Raw genomic sequence first — 20,625 nt, forward strand, 5'->3', positions numbered from 1 at the left:
CCGGCCTCCCGGACCCCACCCTCCGTGTGTTGACTTCCTGTCTCCCAGCTGGGAAGGAAGGGAGGCGACGTTGCAAGCGGAAAGTATGAACCAAGCTGCAATCCCCTTGCCAAAAGCTAATGGGCCCCGTGCGCAGATTCCAAACCCCACAGCCTGGAGCCGATGAGGCAAGTGCATGCACGCTGAAGGCCGACCTGGGCCTCCCCCAGCGGTGCTCGCCGGCCAGCTCTCAGCACGGCAGGGAAACAGGCGTCACCTGGCATCAGTGGGCATCTTCCGCTTCGGGAAGCCGGCACACCTGCTCGGCTGCTCTGCTCCCTGCAGGCGTGGGAGGCGCCTCGAGATCAAAGCTTTGCCAACCCTGGGCGCAGGGAGGACACGCTCTCTGCCCACACATCTGGAGACTGCCGGCGTGCTGCTTCAGGTCAGTTCACATCTGTTCTGAGCCAGGCCCACGCTGGGTGCCGGGGTTGAAAAACGAGTCGTTGTTTACAAAGAGGAGGGGACCCCGAAAGTTAAACCAGACGATGGCAGTGTGACCTTGCATAACTCAGGGGCGCACACCGAGGTCTTGGGCAGGAGGGGGATACCTGGCAGAGTCTGAACTCAGCCGGGTGTCGGAAAGACCTTCTGGAGAGGGTTGTAGCCTCGAGATGATTTTAAAAGCTGAGTAGGAAGGACGCAAGATGGGAAGGACAGAGCGTTCGGGCAAGTTGTGGGGTAAAGGCACTCAGTAGGAAACAGGAAGCCCAGAGCCACTGTGGGGAACAACTCTAGGGGGCGCTGTGTACATGGCCAACTGTTACAGACTAAAGGTTTGGTCCCCCCAGATTCATACACTGCAGCCCTGTCTTCCAATGGGATGGAGTTGGAGGTGGGCCCTTTGGGACTGATTACGTTGAGATCAGGTCATGATGGTGGACACCATGATGGGATTCATGTCCTTATAAGAAGAGATAGAGACCTCATAGCTCTCTCCGTCCACCACGTGAGGACACAGAGAGAACATGGTGTCTACACCCCAAGGAGAGAGGCCTCGGGAGGAACCAGTCTTGGCCCCGCCTGGATCTCACACTCCAGCCTCAGCCCGGCCTGGATCTCAGACTCCCAGCCTCCAGGATAGTGAGAAATAAGTGTCTATTGTTTGAGCCGTCCCGTCCTTGGTATCTTGTCATACCAGCCCAAGCGGACAACCATGCCAACTAGGACGAATGATCGAGAGGTGAACAGTAGCCATTATTTGCCTCTTTCCGTATTGACCTAGAGTGTGACTTAGCTCATGTCCATGTGACAGCATCTGATAGAGAATTTATGAGATTCTGTACAACCTGGAGATGATACTTTCTCTGCTAAGCCATTCCTTGTCCATGTAGGTTTGGGGGTGTGGCATTCAGATATCAATGGTGTTGCACTGTTGACACTGGGACCTGACATTCATTGCTTTGTGGGCCATCAGAATAGAGAATGCATTTGCCCCCATATTTATGGACTTTGTCAGACTCGACGTTTATGGATAGCGCACATTCCAAATTATGTTGAAAGCAGCCCAAGTTCCATTGTCTATTGTGTCTCATTTTGTCCCGTAGCAAAGGGAGGTAATGACCATGTGAAATGGAGACACAGGACCTATTGAAAGTTATCTTATGGCTGTTCCTTCCTTCCCCCCAAAAATCAGGACCATGAAACATCTGAGTTGGGCCTTCAAGCGCAAGTACAAATCTGATGAAGGGAAAGGGAAGGGAGAACATTCTGGGCAAGCAAATCTGGAGGTGTGGACCTCTGTGCTCTTGAGTTTGGTCTTGATAATAAGGTCTGTGCTGGGTCCCTTGAGGATTAAAATGACGACCGGCCAGGTCTTGACTTTGCTAGTCCTGAATGCTATTTAAAGATCTCGGTTCTGCAGGCAGAGGGGACCACACTGCACTTGTGATCAGGGGAGGATGGAGATGGGGACCTCATGGGAAGAGAAGCCCACTAGTGGCCAGGAGATGAGTTACAGATGGGGCTGAATTTGACACAAGGAGGTCACAAAAGACATGGCTGTCATGCTGGGGGAGGTGACATCAGCAGAGGTGGGCAAACTTAATGGTCATGGGGGGCAGCGGGTTTCAAGCATTCTTTGGAGAGAGAACCAATGGAAACATGGCTCCCATATTCAATCACATATGGACCTTCAAAATACTCTTCTATGGATCTGGAGAAATTTCAGTCACTAGCATATGGCAGAGCTAGGATTCAAAACCAGGCAGCCTGGGGGCACCTGGGTGGCTCGGTCAGTTAAGCGTCTGACTCTTGATTTTGGCTCAGGTCATGCTCTCAGGGTCATCAGATTGAGCCCGGCGTGGGGCTTCCTTCTTCACTGGGAGTATACTAGAGAATCTTCTCTCCCTCTACACTTCCACCTGCTCATGCACTCTCTCCTCCCTCTCAAATAAATAAATCTTTAAAAAGCATGGCAACCTGAGTCCAAGGCTTGTCCGTGCTTAACCTGTCCTGATGATGGCTGGCCCAAAGCACACGTTCAAAAATCACCCGTTAAGTTACACTGAGGGGAATTCGGATGAAGGTGGCTGGTGAAGGGAATGGAGGTGACCATCCAGCCATCCGTCTTTGGTCCAGAGTGGGTCGGGTTGACCCCCAAATGAGGGAGCAAAGTCAAGAGTGACATTCAGTGCTTGCCATCAGGAGAGAACTCTTGCTCAAGATGGCTTGGCTTTTCGGTAAGGAGGGCGTCTGTTTCCCTGGTTTCATGAGTATTCTTCACATCTCAAAGACTCAAGTCTGTCACCCACCAACTATTTGGCAATTCCCTGCTCGGTGTCAAGCCCAGAGGTGGGATGTGACGCTGAGCTTACTCAAAAGATACCCTGCTCTCGGGAGATGCACAAATCCGTTTTTGGCTGAATTGTGTCTCTTCAAAAAGATGTGTTATGGTCCTAATGGCCAGGAACTCAAAATGGGACCTTATTTGGGAAGAGGTTCATTGCAAATGTAATTAATTAAGATGATCCAGGTGGGTTCAGAGACAGAGGAGGAGATACAGACACAGAGGAGAAGCCACGTGAAGACAGAGGCAGAGAAGGGAGGGACGCGACCACCAGCCAGGGACGCCTGGGGCTCCAGAAGCTGGAATAGGCAGGAAGGACCCTCCCTACAGCCTCCTGAGGGAGCACAGCCCTGCCCCGCCTGGATCTCAGCAGCCCCACCCCGCCTGGATCTCAGACATCTGGTCTCCAGAGCTGGGAGGAGATGAATCTCTGTGGTTTAAGCCACCTGATTGGTAATTCTTTGTCACAGTAGGAATGGGACATTCACAGATGTTCCTTTCTTTGAAAGAAAAGAACAAAAAAGTACTAAGCATTAGCATTTTTCTTCTAGCTCAGAAATAACCCCCCAAGCCCTCACATGCTATGCATCAGGGAACCATCACCACTGCCACGATGTCAATGCCACGTCATGTCAATCAGCACCGTTGCACGGAACGACACATGGACCTCTTCTGTGTTGAGGGGTTGTTTTTCTTTCTTTCCCCCTCCTTCCATCACCACTTGGATTCGGACGCAACGTCATAATTCCGAGAAAGGGTTGGAGCCGGACCGAATGCATTTCCAAAGTGCCCATCAGTCCTTCCTGACACGCTGACCCACGTGAAACACGCAGGCACTCACCTTAAGAGCAATTTTCGGGACACAGAGCCCAGCTTTTTCGTGGCCACCCCAAGCTGGAGAAGGCATGGGAGAAAAAAGCGGGGCTAGGGCTCCAGATAAATACCGCCATCAGTCGCTGTCATTACCACTGGAGAGGCTCTCAGTTGTCGGGAAGAGGGTCTGAGATGTTATTTGCAGTAATTACCTGCTCTGCCCCCTCTGGGACCCACGGTGCCATCCAGGATGGAAACCGAGGGCCGGAGCTTTCAAGCTCCATCTAACTTTGCAAAATTTCCCCTTTTGTCTCTCTCTCTTTTTTTTTTTACCTCGTTCCCCACAAAAGGCATATGGATCAGTGCACATCATGGATGTCGGAAGCATTTTATGGAAGCACCAAATTCTTTACATCTTGTGTTGGGAATCTGTCTGCAGAAGACATAAATATAGCCGGGTGGCAAATCCCCCCCCCCATTTCCCCAGAATTTATTAGGTTTACTCTGTAAGGCTCTGTGATTGTGTCTCTCTTATCCACACACACAGACGTTGACTGACCCTTGTTGGCTGCCTGCCTCCGTGTGCCGGGGAAAAATACAAACTCACCATCTCCAAAAGGCTTTGAACCCATCTGAGAAACGGCATTCGTGCACAAGAAAGAAAAAAAAAGTAATAAATCCTGGTGGTGAAAGTTGTTTCTATAGCACCCTCTCCCACCCCCAAAAGCTGGATTTAGGCTAAACAGATGTGAAAGGGGAAATGAATCCTGACTTTTTTTTCGGCACCTAGAAACGTGTCCTTTGAGTGTCTGCTGTTCGGTTCAGCTTCTCTCCACGGAGCATTGTTATAAAGCGACGTTAGATACTCAGATCCGATTGGGGTGCACGCAGGTGTTTCTTTCTAAAGAAACCTGCATTTGCAACCCCAGACTCTCCGTGGGACAGTCAAGAGCAGCACGTGACGCGTTCGGAAAGACATTTTCTCCCCGTTTCCGCGATGACGAAAAGGAACGGAGGTCTGGCACACACACGTACACACCGCGATGTGGATAAACTTTCAAGAGTGTACGTTCAGGGGCAGAAAACAGACACCGAAGGCCACGTCGTGGGTGAGTGAGTCCGTGTCCACCAACTGTCCAGAACGCAGCTGGGTGGTTGCCCCGGGGTATGCAATCGAATCGTGGCCCCCTTACCTCTCCCCCAAAATCCTACGTTGCAGTCGTCACTGGTCGTCCTGCAGAACACGACCTTTGTTGCACATCGGGTGGGTGTAAATGGAATTGCTTAGGATGGGGTCACCCTGGAGTCAGGTGGGACAGGACCATATGCCTATGTTTCTGCTTATGTCGTTGGCCGTCTGCAGCAGACGACGGGCTCCAACGACCCCCATCCTAACCTGCTGAGGCAGGGGGGCTCCCACGTGCATGAAGGGGTGTCCACAGCCTCCCTCGACCCCATACGGTTGCGTATAAAGATAAAAAGGTGCACAGAATATAAAACACCTGTTTCAATTGCCCCAGGTTAACTAGGAGAGAGCAAGGGATGCAGGGCTCAGGTGACGTGCCGACAGCCAGTAAAGAAAGCACAGGGAGGCAGAGAAGCCCACAGCTGTCTGGGGGGGATGCCGACCTCCAGAATGGGACCTCCGACCACGTTGCTCCTGCCTGCAGGTAATCATCCAGGATGCAGGGCACAGATGCCACGTTGGTTCCCAGGACCAGAGGGGGAGGGAGCCCATGCATTTGCTACCCCTGCAACCTGCCACGTGCCCGGGAAGGTGGGTATGACAACAGAAGGGGATGGGCAGAACAGGAAAGGAGCAGCCAGCCCCCGGAAAGCCGGCTTGAGCAAACCGGGCTGTATGCAGCAGTCATGTCTGGCCATACGTGGGCGTCCTCTGAGCAGCAGAGCGGTGCATGCCGATTCCCTTGTCAGGCACTCGTGGCCGGAGATGCTAGCAATGAACCGGGCACGGCCGAGCTCAGAAGTCCCTGCAGGTGCCGTAAAGCGGCGGACTCATAGCGGACCCGGGCATCATGCCCAAGGCAAGCAAGACACAGTTTCGAGCATTTCGCGTGAAGTCAGACAGCTGTCAGCAACTGTGTGCCCTACGGAGCCCGAGAGCCACTGTGTCCGTCTTTGCAAGCCACGCACACGGGCTCTGCGGAAACCACTCCATTTGGCCATTACAGGTGGGAGGCAGCCACGAGCAATCCGAAAACAGTAGGTCCGTGCGTCCATCACACGCGATCAATGGACACGAGATTTCGAATGCCACATTATCACGTGTCACAAAATACGCCTGTTCTTACGAGATTTTAAAACCGCCTAGAGTTGGGGGGCCTGGGGGGCTCCGTCGGTGAACTGTCTGCCTTCAGCTCAGGTTATGATCTCGGGGTCCCAGGATCGAGACCCGCGTCGGGCTCCCTGCTCGGCGGGGTGTCTGCTTCTCTCTCTCTGCCTGCCCGCCCCCCGCTCGTGCTCTCTGTCTCTCAAATAAATTAATTAACAAAATCTTTCTAAGACATAAATTAAAAATAACAAAACGACATAGAACGTTCGCATCGTCTAACGCCGGGAGACTGGTAACCACGTCCAAGAAAGCAGAGAACACAAAAATATCACGCGGTCATTAAAAAAACAAAACAAAAAACTCTCAAAATCCTTGAGTTGACGAGCAAGAAAAAACACCGGGAAATGGAGACTCTCTGGAAAATAGGAATCAGAATGATCTGGGTCTACCCTTGAGCTCCGTTGAAAAGCCGGAGCCTGGAATATTTATGATATTCAATACGAAACGTTGAGAAATCGTGGAAATTAGCGTTCGATTCAAGGCGCGTCTGCATGGACGGCAGGTAAACCCAAAGAACGCCAGTGACAGGGGTCACAAGCGCAAACCGCAGAAATGGCGAAGCTTATCATCCAACCATTATTCGAGAACCGAAACCGAAGTCATAAGGATGAAGGGTTCCCCGTGGACCCAGAGAATATGGAACAATTAGGAGGAACTTCTGTGTTCAAATTTATGCGGAGGTGTTTTGAACGCTCAGGAAACGTGGATGATTTTCCAATGAAAAAGTGGAAATAAAGCTTTTTTTTTTTTTTAATTTAAATCTCTGTTTCCCTAAGAGAGGAACGAAAGACAGGAATCAATTATCCCGTCTACACACACACACACACACACACACACACACACACACACACACCAGGCTCAGGTGGCTGCAGCCAAACCAATATCTCAGGATGAAAAGGAGAAAGTCCATCAGAATCTGCAGAAATTATGCAAACACAGAACACTGAGCGAGGTCACTCTCGGATACGGACACAAAAGCCCTACCCCAAGTGACCAGCCCACCACCAACGAAGACCCAGGTCAAGGACAAGAGGATGCTTCTGCATGGAATCGTATCGAATCCATCATATTAGCAGAATAAACTGGAAAACCCTACGACCATCCCCACAGACTCTGCAGAAGCACTTAATTCGATACCCACTCCTGACGAAAGCTCTAAAGAGGGATATTCTGTTTTTTTAGACATCAAGAGGGATATTCTTCCATGATTACACATATATATGGAATATTGGGTACACGGTTTGGGAATAATGGCATGATACCCTACACAGAGGGTGGAGGGGGGAAACCGCATAACAGAATCTCTTCCTCCTTCCTATACAAACATGCATTTCTAGGGGATCGAGTATTTTAATGTAAAATAACCCACATTAACGTGTTGGAACAGAGTTTGAGGTTTTGCGGGGTTTTTTTTGTTTTTTGTTTTTTTACAGATTTTATTTTTGAGTAAATGTCCACATCCAACATGGGACTTGAACTCACAACTCTGAGATCAAGAGTCTCGTGTTCCACCAACTAAACCACCTATTTGCCCCCGATGTTTAAAAGAAAAAAAAATGTTAGTAAGATTGATGTTTTTCTAACTCTAACAGCCTGCCCAGAAACCATTAAGTAATTTCACTACATAAAAATGATAACAATGAATGGAGAAAACATCACTTCAGTTAAAAGGCTAAAAATAAAGTGAAAAAAGTTTTTGGCTACCTATTTCAGGGTCAGAAACCAGCACTGTCTTTAATATGTAAAGAGTTCCCACAGATCACTAACAATAGGAACAAAGACACATGTAAAAATGGGCAAAGGGTGCGTTCAAATGGCTCCCCCACAAAGGGAGCACACATGGATTTTCCACACGCACATTCTCCATCCCACCTGTGTTGAGACAGACACAATGTAAACCATTGATTTGATACCATGTTTTCAACGGGTTGGCAAAGTCCATCATGTTTGCAGAGCTATTTGAGGACAGCTGAGACATCACGGGGAGCACCATGAATTTGCACAACCTTCTTGGAGGACGGTTAGGGAGTGCCCATCAACAATTACACACACACACACACACACACACACACACATCGTAACAAAGCTGACCTCAGACAATAAATACATTATGACCCAGGTTTAAACCCTCCAACTGTGTTTCCGTCTCCCGCCAGCCTACATAAATTTTCTTTCTTTTTTTTTTAAGGATTTTTAAAAAAGATTTTATTTACTTATTTGTCACAGAGAGAGAGGGAGCACAAGCAGGGGGAGAAGCAGAAGCCGAGGGAGAAGCAATCTCCCCGCTGAGCAGGGAGCCTGACGCAGGACTCGATCCCAGGACCCCGGGATCACGACCTGAGCCAAAGGCAGACGCTTCACCGACTGAGCCACCCGGGCGTCCCTCTACATAAATTTTCTAATCCTGATTTCAAAAACGTGACACTATGACGTCTTCATACAAAAGCTGAGAAATAATTAAACAAAGTCATTTTCGTCAAGAAGGAAGAGTATGCTTTCAGTTCATTTCAAGTTGTTAGGAAACACAGCAGGAGCTCCTCTGCCATAAAGCAGTTTTGCCCCAAAGTTAAAGCAAGCTCTCACACCAAAGCAGTTAAGACACTTTGTAAAGACATGACAGTCAACAAATTTCCACAAAAAACCGACATGGAGGAAGAGGGTAGTGTCTGAATGCAGGGCGATATCTGATGGAAGGGGGTATCTGAAATGAAAAGGAGTATCTGATTCAGGCGAGTAGCTGAACTGCAGAGGAGTATTTGATTCTGAGGAGTATCTGAAATGAAAAGGAGTATCTTATTCAGAGGAGTAGTTGAACTGCAGAGGAGTATCTGATTCTGGGGAGTATCTGAAATGCAAGGGAGTATCCGATTCAGGGGAGCAGCTGAACTGCAGAGGAGTATCTGATGCAGGGAAGTATCTGAATGCAAGGGAGTATCTCAATATAGAGAACTATCTAATGCAGGGGAGTATCTGAATATAGACAAGTATGTAATACAAGGGAGTACCCTCATGTACAGGAGTATCTGATGCAGGGGAGTATGTGAATGCAAGGGAGTATCTCAATATAAAGAAGTGTCTAATGCAGGGGTGTATCTGAATATAGAGAAGTATATAATACAGGGGAGTACCTGAATGTACAGGAGTATCTGATGCAGGGGAGTATGTGAATGCAAGGGAGTATCTCAGTATAGAGAAGTGTCTAATGCAGGGGTGTATCTGAATATAGAGAAGTATATAATACAGGGGAGTACCTGAATGTACAGGAGTATCTGAATGCAAGGGAGTATCTAAATGCAAGGGAGTATCTCAATATAGAGAAGTGTCTAATGCAGGGGAGTATCTGAATACAGAGAAGTATGTAATACAGGGGAGTACCCTCATGTACAGGAGTATCTGATGCAGGGGAGTATGTGAATGCAAGGGAGTATCTCAATATAGAGAAGTGTCTAATGCAGGGGAGTATCTGAATATAGAGAAGTATGTAATACAGAGGATTATTTGAATGTACAGAAGTATCTGGTGCAGGGGAGTATCTGAATGCAAGGGAGTATCTGAATGCAAGGGAGTATCTGGATGCAGGGGAGTATCTGGATACAGAGAAGTATGCAACACAGGGGAGTATCTGAATGCTGAGAAGTCCTTGTCCCCGATGTACCAAGGCCAGTGGAGGCAAGTAGGCAGAGAAAGAAAAATCCCGAAAATGCAGAGATACACTTGGGTTGAGCGTTTGTCTCAGAGCCCCAGAAAAGAGACCACGGGGTCCATTCCACTACTTTCCACAGCCTTTCTTAAACGTTACCCCATGGTAAAACATTTAAGTAAAAAGTACTTGGTTTCTTATTTCTTTTTTATTAGTCTGGTGTGAAAAAAAAAAAATCCTACCCAATGAAGGAAATTTTGAGGACACTAATGGAAGGCTTATCTCACTGTATCCGAGGGTCGTCGCCAGGGAAGGTTCGGTTTAATTCACACGTTAATGGGTCGACGGCCCAGAGTTCCGGGTGGGGGAACTTCAGTGGGGTCGGTGTTGGCACGACTTTGTGATGGACAATCGGCCTTTCACACCCCACAGGGAAACCCCTCACGGCCACGGGCAGGGTGAGCGCAATTCCCCTCTGGGTGCAAGACGCGGCGTTAGTATCCCTCGTCTACCCAGCATGGTGCAAACGGGCACAACGCATCTCAAGGTCAAAACAAAGAGTCTCATTTTGAGCAGAGGCGTGGTCAGGATGGGGCTGGATCCCGGCTTGGAGGTCGCTGCCCTGGTGCATGTGTTTTTCGGGAAGACACGGAAGGTGAGTCTTGTCTTCCTCCTGGGAACGTCGTTGCAGGAAGCTGCAAAAATTGCAGCGAAGCTGCTATTTTTCCAGAAGACTCCACTGAACTGGCAAGGACAAACAGACAAAGAAAGACGTCACAAGGCGTTCCCAGCTCCCCCCAAAACCCGCACGTCACGGTCTGGTTCTTAAAAATTTCAGACGCAGGTGACTCCCTTGCTATGGAAGATAAACGAGCACGAAACGCATCGTCCACAGAAAGCAAAAACCAACTCTACTGCTCGGGGGGGGGGGGGGGGTGGCGGGGAATTCAACAAATTTCAGAGTACGATCAACTCTAGCTAGAAAAAGAAAAATACATACTCTAGGAAAAACAAATAGGAGAAGGCATTTTCTCCTAGAAAAACAAAAACAAAAATAAAACCCAGAAAAATGCACTCCAGGAAAAATAGGAAAAAGAATACAGAAAGCATTATTTTCCCTAGGAAAAAAGTACATATTCTAGGAAAAATAGGAACAAGAAATAGGAGAAGGCATTTTCTCCTAGAAAAACAAAAACAAAAATAAAACCCAGAAAAACGTACTCCAAGAAAAATAGGAAAAAGAATATAGAAGGCATTTTTTTCCTAGGGAAAAAAGTACATACTCCAGGAAAAGAAGGAAAAAGAAATAGGAGAAGGCATTTTCTCCTAGAAAAAAAAAACCCAAAACTCCAGGAAAAATAGGAATGAAACACAGAAGGCATATTTTCCTAGGAAAAAAAAAATACCCAGGAAAAGTAGGGGAAAAAAATCCGAGCAGGCATTTTCTTCTAGTGACTTTTCTAACGCAGCCCAAAATGTCCGTGATCCCCCAAATCTCACCATACGTAATTTCCATAATCCGGTTCCGTGGTTTTTATTGCTTTAAAGTGATTTGGGGTTAAGATTTTGCTCACCGACTCATTTACGGATTAGAGGTCTCTTGTGCATTTTGGGCGCCTAAACACGCTAGCTCGTTTTACACACGTGTCCCCAATCTGAGGCAACAGCGAGACACACCCGTCCTCAAAGTGTCTATTTTTAGAATTCCGAGGACGTTACAATTTCATGAAACATTTCTGTCAATTCCATACGCGTCCCATTCAGCACAGGCTGCCTCTCTCTGGGCAAACAGGTAGCGGTCCCCATGGCACCTCGTCGAGTCTTGCTATTAATTTTTTTTTTAATAGCAGACGATTCCCCTCATTTAAAAAAACCCACCTTCTCCACGTGGTCGGAAGGACGTGGCACAAGGAACCACAAGATCACGATACAAAGTTGTGTCTCGGGAGAGATGCATTTCACCGTTCGCCGCACACCCACCGCCTGACCGCCCGGCCAGCTCAGTGTGCACGCGGGGGGTGCCGCTGGGAACGTACGGCCATTGACACGGAAAGAGGGACAAAAGTGGGTGTCGTTGGAAGCCTCAAGCCCTGGAGGGTTTATACGGCGTCCCCTGGACACGTCCCGTGGGAGGGACCTCATGCAGAGACATACATGGTGAGGGCCGGCGGCCCGTGGCTCACCTGTTTGGTCCGCGCTCGTGCTTTCCTGGTTCTTGGGGCTGGGCTCACCCTGGTCGGCTGAAAGGAAGCACAAAAGATTCCCCAAGGGGGTGAATACACAGAAGGCCCCCTAAGGTCACCGGCAAGCGGAATCTGCCCATCCTCCACCCTACCCGCCAAAATCAACGGGACCTGGAGGGATGGAGACAGAGACGCCCCCCCTACCCATCCTGCCCCAGGGCAACTCCGTGCACAGGGAATCGAAGGCTGAGGGGGTCTCGCGGGGTCCCATCAGCTTGATTTCGGGTTTTCTTGTTCTCGGTCAATTAAAATATTTTTGGGGGAAATCTCTATTTGGAAATGTGAGCACTATGCATCAGAGCAGACATGACCACGGCCCCCGCCGCCCCCACTCGCCCCCCTCCCGAGATACACGGCACACGTGGATGGAATTCAAGACAAGCGAGAGAGTCACAGGCAAAAGAGGTTTATTTCTTGACGATGTTGGTGTCTCAGGAGCGCCGGCCACAAAGGGGCCCCAGAGAACCACATCGAGACTGTGCACAGAGCTCGAAAGTTTATACAGAGTGCATTGCCAGGGCGAGAATACCGTCCCACGAGAACACGCCACGCGCATTCTGCTGCAGGTCACGGACGAACGGGTCCCGATGCAAGGAAGCCCAGCATCGGTCGCCCTGTCCCCCCAGCCCCAAACGCAGACCCCTGCCGGAGACCCAGAGTTGCAAGAGAACCGTCACCGCTCAAATGTCGCGTCTTCTGCAGGAAGGGGGCAGGTGGCTGTCGTGGGCGCATACGGGTTTTCGAGCAGATTGCAGCTGGACAGCTTATCCGGCCACACATAAGAGCAAAGTGCAACACAGCCACTTGGCGCAAGGAAGCATCGTCACGGCCACAGCCGTGTGGGGACAACACGCAGAAGGGCATCTTCCCTGCTGATGCTTTTTGACGTTACCGTCACACACTGCCGGCTTTTGGAGAACCTTCCAAAGGCAACGATGTCACGGCTGCACTTTGGACGAAGCAAGACCCCTGAATCTGCATGCACGGGGAGCACAGTGGACGCTGCATGGCCCAGGATAGGTGTCTGTCCTCTGGGGAACAGGACCCCAGAATCCCCATGCAAGGGGAGCAGAGTGGACGCTGCATGGCCCAGGATAGGTGTCTGTCCTCTGGGGAACAGGACCCCAGAATCCCCATGCAAGGGGAGCAGAGTGGACGCTGCATGGCCCAGGATAGGTGTTTGTCCTCTGGGGAGCAGGACCCCAGAATCCCCACGCACGGGGAGCAGAGTGGACGCTGCATGGCCCAGGATAGGTGTTTGTCCTCTGGGGAGCAGGACCCCAGAATCTGCATGCATGGGGAGCACAGTGGACGCTGCATGGCCCAGGACAGGTGTCTGTCCTCTGGGGAGCAGGACACAACCCCTGCTCCCCAGAATCCGCATGCACGGGGCATGCAGCACGAACACCAGCACCGTTGGTGCTGGCTGGCTGTGATTCCGACGGGGCTTTGTCCCCCGGCCGCTTCTCCCAGATCCTGCTGGCAACGTGTTTTGCAGGAGTTGCACACAGCCCTTGGCGGAGGCTGACACTTCAAAGGGAGGCCAAGCTTTGTGCGCACCAGGGACCCAACAGCCAGATTCCCCATCTCCCAAAGCGGCCTATGCGAGCCCCAGAGACACCATGCACCTGTGCCCCATCGTGCCACAGACCCCTCAGGGGACACCGTGTTCCACAGGACGCACCCTGACTCCCATCCACTTTGCCCTGCCTTCGAAACAGAAAAGGCCACGCACAGCACATCCCAAAATAAACAAAAGCAAGGCATATGCTTTTCGTCTGCACTAGGGACTGCTTGTCGCTGGTAGAACCGTCATGGAAATGGCAGCTTTAGCAGGTGTCTGTGCCTGGGGACTATTTACGTACACACACAACATGCATTTGGAGCCAGGACCACAGCCCTGGGGGACCACTGACCAGCAGTGCCTGACTTTAGGCTACACCGAGGACTTGCTTTTTGGGGGCACAGACACACTGGACTCAAACCCACCCCTTTGCTAACTGGGGAACAAGCTTCATTATTTATAAGAACCGAGAAACCTGCAGGGACCTCCTCCAACAGGCCAGGTGGGGGCCAAGGTGACCACGGAGGGGGGCCAGACCCATGAGAAAAGCATTTAGAGCGCCCACGACAGCTCCCCTCCCCATTAACCACCAATGCTAACTAACCCCACAACCCACCCGCGACCCAGCCCTCACATCACCACCACCCCGCCGCCCCACCCCCGGGGCCGGACATCCCGCGGCAGCTCGGCACGAGGTCCAAATGAGAAGAGCGATTTTTACGCTCAAGGAAAGGAGATGCCCGGACGTGCACAGGGGGAGGAAACATCCCCGGATGATTTCACGTTTGCGGGAAGATCCAGGACGTGCGGATTCTCGAGTGTTGGCGAGGACCACCCCGTGCTCCACGGACTTTAAAATGCTAAGATCATGAGATTTTCATTTTTCCTAAATAAGTGGGTGTTTTTTCCTTTCCCACCTGGAGAAGTGGGTCAAGTGGGACACACACCTATTTTTTAAAAATGTAACACTGGTCAGAGAGACAGCTAGGACCGGCTTCGTGGGACTTGGGGTGGGCAACCCATCAAAGAACTACAGAAGGGGGGAAATCGGACGTGGAAAATGGCACTGCGAGGCAAAACCATACGACCAGGTGGGCTTTGCCTCGGGACCCTCTGTCTAGCCCAATTCACCGGCAAACGTGAACCTGACAGACGGTCGTGAACGGGATGAATGCATACAAGCGCCCCCCACTCCCCCCACCTGCTACCCCTCCCACCGTGATTTGTTCCCCTCGGATTTCAGTTTACAAGAAAATATTTGCATTCCTCTCCATGTCCTGAAGCTTCCCGCCCGTTAATACGATATAATAGTATGAGCTTCGTGCATGTACAAGCGGGTGGGTAGGGGGGTGGGGGAAACACAGAATCCGGTCTGGGAGGCATGCCATCACCATGGCAACTGACTAGCCATAGGGAGCAGGGCACATGCCGGGCTTGGCTTTAGACTTTGCGTCTCTAGCGGACACGGATCGCACAGGGGCAGCTCCAGGCGCGCGCACGGTTTCCCGCTCGTCCCTACATCCTCGGCTCATCTGAAACGAAAGGTCGAGAAATGAGCACAAACAACAAAACCACGCAAAAACCAAAAAGGTACGGTTCGGAGACAGGTGCAGGCACGTCCGAGTGACAAAGACACTCATCGCGCTCAAGAGTAGACCAGGATTTTTTTTTTTTTTAAGCGATGCTTAAAGCCCAAGGTGCAATGGGAGGCGTGGCTCAGAGACCGAAGCAAAATCAAGGAGGAGAGGGAGGTGGAGGAGGGAGGACGAAAGCAGGGAGGGAGGGAAGGACAAGGGACACGCCAGCCGCTCAGCCCAGCAACGCCTCAAGCATCTGCTGGAAACGGCAGGCGGACACGCGTGTGAGCACACGAATCAGCCACCACGCCCACGGAAGGACAGCCTCGTGCATACCAAGTGACAGCCGCCTGAAGCTGCACTCTGTGCCAGCAGGTCACCTTCCATGCCATTTGCCGCTCAAACCCGTCCCTTGAAGCCAGCACAGCAAACCACGAAAATACACACCGGCCACGAGCCCACGCCCGAAACGGCTCTTACAAGACCAGCATGAGCCGTGTGCAAGAAAACCACATTAAACTCATCCAAACATGTCCCGATCTCCAGCAATGGAAAGGACCGATCTACCAAATTTCGTTGGCCACGGACACTGTTCCGCATCTCAGCTCAAAATATGACACTAAAAAGCACTTGAGTAAGACTAACCTTCATGCCCAACTCAACACACCCTACAACAGTCAACGCAATGACAAGATCCTGGGAAAAACCACCCACTACAAAAACAGCCACGCTTGTAGCGCAGTGGTTTTCCCCCCAGAAAATGGTCTCTTCAAGCGCTGGGACGCGCTGTGGCCACATGCTTCTTAGGAAACGTCCAAGCTCACAACTACACGTGGATATGTGCTTCTTTACACCACCGCCCCTACAAGAAAACCCATAAGCGGTAATGCAGACTCCCCAAATGTTCTAGGATGTTCATGAACCCAATGCCTGGACCCAACGCGTCAATTCTATGTCTGTTCATGAAAATGCGTCATGGAGGGGCGCCTGGGTGGCACAGCGGTTAAGCGTCTGCCTTCGGCTCAGGGCGTGATCCCGGCGTTATGGGATCGAGCCCCACATCAGGCTCTTCCGCTATGAGCCTGCTTCTTCCTCTCCTACTCCCCCTGCTTGTGTCCCCTCTCTCACTGGCTGTCTCTATCTCTGTCGAATAAATAAATAAAATCTTTAAAAAAAAAAAAAAAGAAAATGCGTCATGGAGACAAACACGGAGTTCACCTGCCAATGTAGGTCGAAAACACCAAAATGTCTCTTCACAGACTCGGAAGAGATACTCACTCTCCTGTGTTAGCGTCCTGGGATTTAGAGAAAAAGAGCACCTAATTTTCTTTGACTTAGCACTGGGCATTTTATGGCCCCAGACAAAGGCACGTCGTGACTAAAATCGAAACCACCAGCTTCCTTCCCTTGTTGGCTTTTTTTTTTTTTTTTTTTTTTACATTTTCTTTGTGCATCTACACCAGCAAAGAGCATAAACCCCATAAAAACCAGAAAGCAAATCCAGATTGTGAAGTCGCCCCCAGTGTCCTCTTGGCTCATGCAGAATGAAGAACTGTACGAAATTCTGGATAAATGAATTTAGCTGGCTGCTCAGAGCATACGTTGAGTCCCAGGCTGTCCTCAGCCCACTCTTCAGGAAGGACGCTGTTATTTTTGAAATTTGTGACTTCAACAGTTCCTACCTGGGGAACTTTCTGTTTTCTACCCCTTTAGGAACGTAATGTTTCAAAGAAAGACCAAGACCCAGGAATGGCGTTCAGGGGGATGGAGACCATTGGTTTTCCAAGTTCATGAAACCATTCCAAGTACGAGACAATGTCAAGTCCACTAAGGTTCTTGGGTCCTTCCCCAAATCCCTGTGCCTCGGCATACGAATGTCCAATCGGCATCATAGCATCCAAGGGGGCCATATATCCCAAACACACGGTGACAGAAATGCTTTGCAACTCCAGAATCCGACTGGATTGGAAATCCAAATTGGATTCGAAAGTCACCTACAGATTTTCAGAAAATCGTTGTGCCCGGGCTTCCCAAGCATCCTTCCTTAGCGGGCATGCCTTCCTCCTCTCCTGGCTGGACGTCATGCTCTGAGCTCAGCATGTCTTCAGAGCGGGGGGCAGAAATGAAGTCCATTTGGGCACGTCCTTGACCTCGGTCATCTCTCCATTTGGGCACGTCCTTGACCTCAGTCATCTGTCCATTTGGGCGTGTCCTTGACCTTGGTCATCTGTGCATTTGGACGTGCTGGATGGTCAACATTCAGGCAACTGAGCACAGTTTCCTGAGCGCCCCTGATGGAAGGCGCCTGGTCACATATGGGAAATAGATATAATCAGGCACCCTTCCCCTTCACTGCAAAAAGAAGGATGCCAAACAGCAGCTTATGTTACATCTCTAAACCCACAAGCTGTTTGAGACTTTTAATTTTGGGCTCCAAACAGAATCTGTGAATCTAAAAATCTAGAATGATGAGAGATTAAGGGCAGACTCCCTCCCTATAGTCAAATTTTGTATCACCATCTATTCAAATCTTTTGTGAATTTCCCTACAGTCCTCAGTCGGTGGTCCTTGAGGATGGAGGTCAACGGCTAAGTGTGAATCTGGTCTTGAAACCACAGGTAGGTTGAGAAGTTCAGACATCATGAGGCTCCATCCACAGACCACGGGACCCCTAAAGACACATCAGAGTCCAACCCCCATGTTCATCTTGCAAGAGAGAAGCCAAGACTTAGAGCAACCCAGAGACGCATGAACATGAGTTATGTTCAAAAGACAATTTACGGACATCAGGGAAAATCCTATGTAATTCAAAGACTCTTGCCTAGGCAGTCCCCAAACACCCAAAACGATGGAGTTCCAATCCCTATGTGGGCAGGCATGACATCCTCCACATTCGCCTGTAAATTTTATATCCCACCCAAGAACCCTCCCAAGCACCTGTTGGTATGAGGTGGTACCAGAAAGGGAATCAGCCACCCTGTGTTTTGAGTTTAATTCCCTTGGTTGGAGAAAACAATATGGCGGCTCCCTCAGCCATCGCTCTTGTCCTAAAGGTTATGAGGATGACAGCAATTTTAAATAGGATGAATAAACATTTCCAAGAGCTAATATTTCTTCAACCAACCTGTCAAGACTTACACACACAGCCCTATAGATCCTCACAAAAGTCCTATGGTGTGCAGACGATCATTTCCCCCCTTTAGAGACAGAAAACCCAAAGACGGGGGTGGTTAGTGACTTGCAAACTTTGCACAACTCCACATGGGCAGTGCTGGAATGGAAGCTACAAAGTCCGATCCCACTATTCCAGCGATCTCTTGAACAATCATCCACCTCACACGTGTCTCATGCCAACGGGACTTCCGGTTTGTTTTAGTTTTGAGAAAGCACAGCTTTCAAGTTAGTAGGGCACGAAGGACAGGAAGCGGCCGCAAACACCTTACCGTTTTCTTTGAAGCACAACTTTTTCTTCTGGTAGGCGATGAAGCTGGAGATGGCTCCGGCCACGGCCACCACGACGGCCCCGATGATGCCAGGGACTACCCCAGGGGAGTCAGCTGAGGGAAGAAGCACACGGCACCGTGACTGGGAACACTCGTGGAGATCAGACCACGCCCAGGACATGTGGCTGGAGGCACTGCCCACAGGAACAAGGTGGGATTGAGCGTTAAGACACAGGGCCCCAGGGTGACCGTGGAGGAAACCCCACTCTAGAACCTTGCCCAACTCCAAACGCCGCCTCCAATCCATTTGCATGACACAAAGGACTGCTCCCCAAAAGTCCCACCTGGAATTGGAATTCATGTGACTACACATACCGCTTCCAATGCAAAACGGGTTTCCGGTGGACGACACACCCTCCCTCCTCCCATCCCTATGGCCAGCGCAGGGGTCCTAACAGTTGGAGGTCTTCGTCTGCCCTTGCACACGGGCACTCCTAGTTCTTGGGATCTGAGACTCAGGTGTGGACTTGCACGCCCAGCTTTCCTGTTCCCAGTCCTGGGGCCTAGGACTGAACCACACCAGTGCCTCTCCCGGGCCTCCAGCTCGCCGTCAACAGATCACAGGAATTCCCAGCCTCCGTAACCATGTGGGACAATTCCTTATAATCAATCTCTTTCTGGATATCTACACCTACATGTATATCTAGATAGATCCCAATGGTTCTGTTTCTAGGGGGGACCCCAGGGAATGTAGACGGTATTCCTTCCTACGGTGGGAAGATGAATGAACTTAACCTGTGGGCCCCATCAGTACCCCGTTGCTGAGTCTATTCAAGAACATCAACCAGCTACTTGAGCAGGGTGCTTGGGACACCCACAGCGCAAAGTACCGCACTTTGATGCTTTGCGCCATCAGCTTTAGGATGACACAGCGAACACGACACGTTTGGTCTTGACCGCTGCATTCCATTTCTCTCAACAGTGCACGTAAGAAACCCAAGATGTCAGAAACCATGTGTACATACCCTGCTCCCCTCCATCAGGCTTTTGGCCTCCTCCACCGCCACCACCACCGCCTCCTACAGGGGAGAAACAGGCTTGCAGACAAGTTGCATTGGGAAGATTTTTGGTAAAGAAAATCTCATCCCAAAGATCAACTCCTGGGACCTTGAGCTGTGAAGGAACTCACAGAGTCCTTTCCCTTTGTTGAGTCCTTGCTTTGCCCATTGTATCATCGGACTTGCTCCCATTTACCTGACACCCAGGCTCAGCTCCTGACTCAAAGCTCCCCTCCCATGGTGGGCTGGCTGCAGGAGAGCCAGTAAGTCCTGGGTGCCTCATGGATTCTGACCCCTCTTGCTGGGCTCGGGGAGAATCCCAGCCGGGGCTTTGGAGCCCGTCTGAGACCCGGCCCATGGCTACAGGGTGATCCAAGGCACATTCCTGTTGACTCCCAGGACATGTACCTGTGACCTTTGAATAACGCAAGATGATAAGGAGAGCCAAACCCCGGTACAGTCAAAAATCCACAAACAACTTCTGATTCCCCAAAAACTTAATTCCTTACTAATAGCCTACGGTTGAGTGGGACGCTTACTGATAACACAAATACTCGATAACACATATGTTGTACGTTCTATGTGTTATATACTGCACTCTTACGATAAAGAAAGCTAGGAAAAGAACACGTGATTAAGAAAATCATAAGAAAAAGAAAGAAAGAAAATCATCAGGGAGAGAAAATACATTTACAGGATTATACCGCATTTATTGAAATAAATGGACCCGGGCAGACCTAACTCGTGTTGTTTAAGGGAAACAGTGAGTGCATATTACGATGAGCTACCCGTAACTATAATAAATCAATATTAATATATTCAACTACTATGAACACATGTATTATTATATTTATTGTATACTTATATTTTTACTTATTTATACAAGACGTGTTATAGCTAAGTACTGCTTTGGACCCTACTCTAAAACATAAGATTTTAAAGAGAGAGGTAGATAATTGGCTTTTCCAGTTGTAACTCTACCAACAAGGGTCCCATGACTTCATTCTCAGGGCTTTCATTTCTACGTTCAATAATAGAACACACGTCATTGGTAACACCCAACAGTCACCAAAAAAACCAGGTGATTGGGAAATTCAGGAGATGTCT

At 49.9% G+C, this 20,625-nt stretch overlaps 1 protein-coding gene and 1 long non-coding RNA gene across 5 annotated transcripts in view; one reads left to right on the plus strand and one right to left on the minus strand.

Moving 5' to 3' along the window:
* Positions 1-5: 5 nt before the first annotated feature.
* Positions 6-20,347, plus strand: LOC130544373 (uncharacterized). Its single transcript, XR_008960598.1, has 2 exons — positions 6-424; positions 17,569-20,347. It is a non-coding gene; the product is annotated as an uncharacterized LOC130544373 (long non-coding RNA).
* LOC113240782 (CD99 antigen) overlaps positions 8,160-20,625 on the minus strand; it is a 36,111-nt gene continuing 23,645 nt past the window's right edge. The window contains exons 7-10 of one of the 4 annotated variants that reach the window (XM_026478199.4): positions 19,486-19,539; positions 18,461-18,574; positions 11,817-11,873; positions 8,160-10,377 (exon numbers count right to left, since the gene is read on the minus strand). In XM_026478199.4, coding sequence (XP_026333984.2) covers positions 10,352-10,377; positions 11,817-11,873; positions 18,461-18,574; positions 19,486-19,539 — 251 coding nt within the window. In that variant the 3' untranslated portion in view covers positions 8,160-10,351. Of the gene's footprint in view, positions 10,378-11,816; positions 11,874-12,266; positions 14,973-18,460; positions 18,575-19,485; positions 19,540-20,625 lie in introns of those variants that run through there. The other 3 variants (XM_048213187.2, XM_048213188.2, XM_048213189.2) reach the window with 3 other exon arrangements.

Source organism: Ursus arctos, chromosome Y (genome assembly GCF_023065955.2).
Source record: "Ursus arctos isolate Adak ecotype North America chromosome Y, UrsArc2.0, whole genome shotgun sequence".
Classification (NCBI taxonomy): Eukaryota; Metazoa; Chordata; class Mammalia; order Carnivora; family Ursidae; genus Ursus; species Ursus arctos.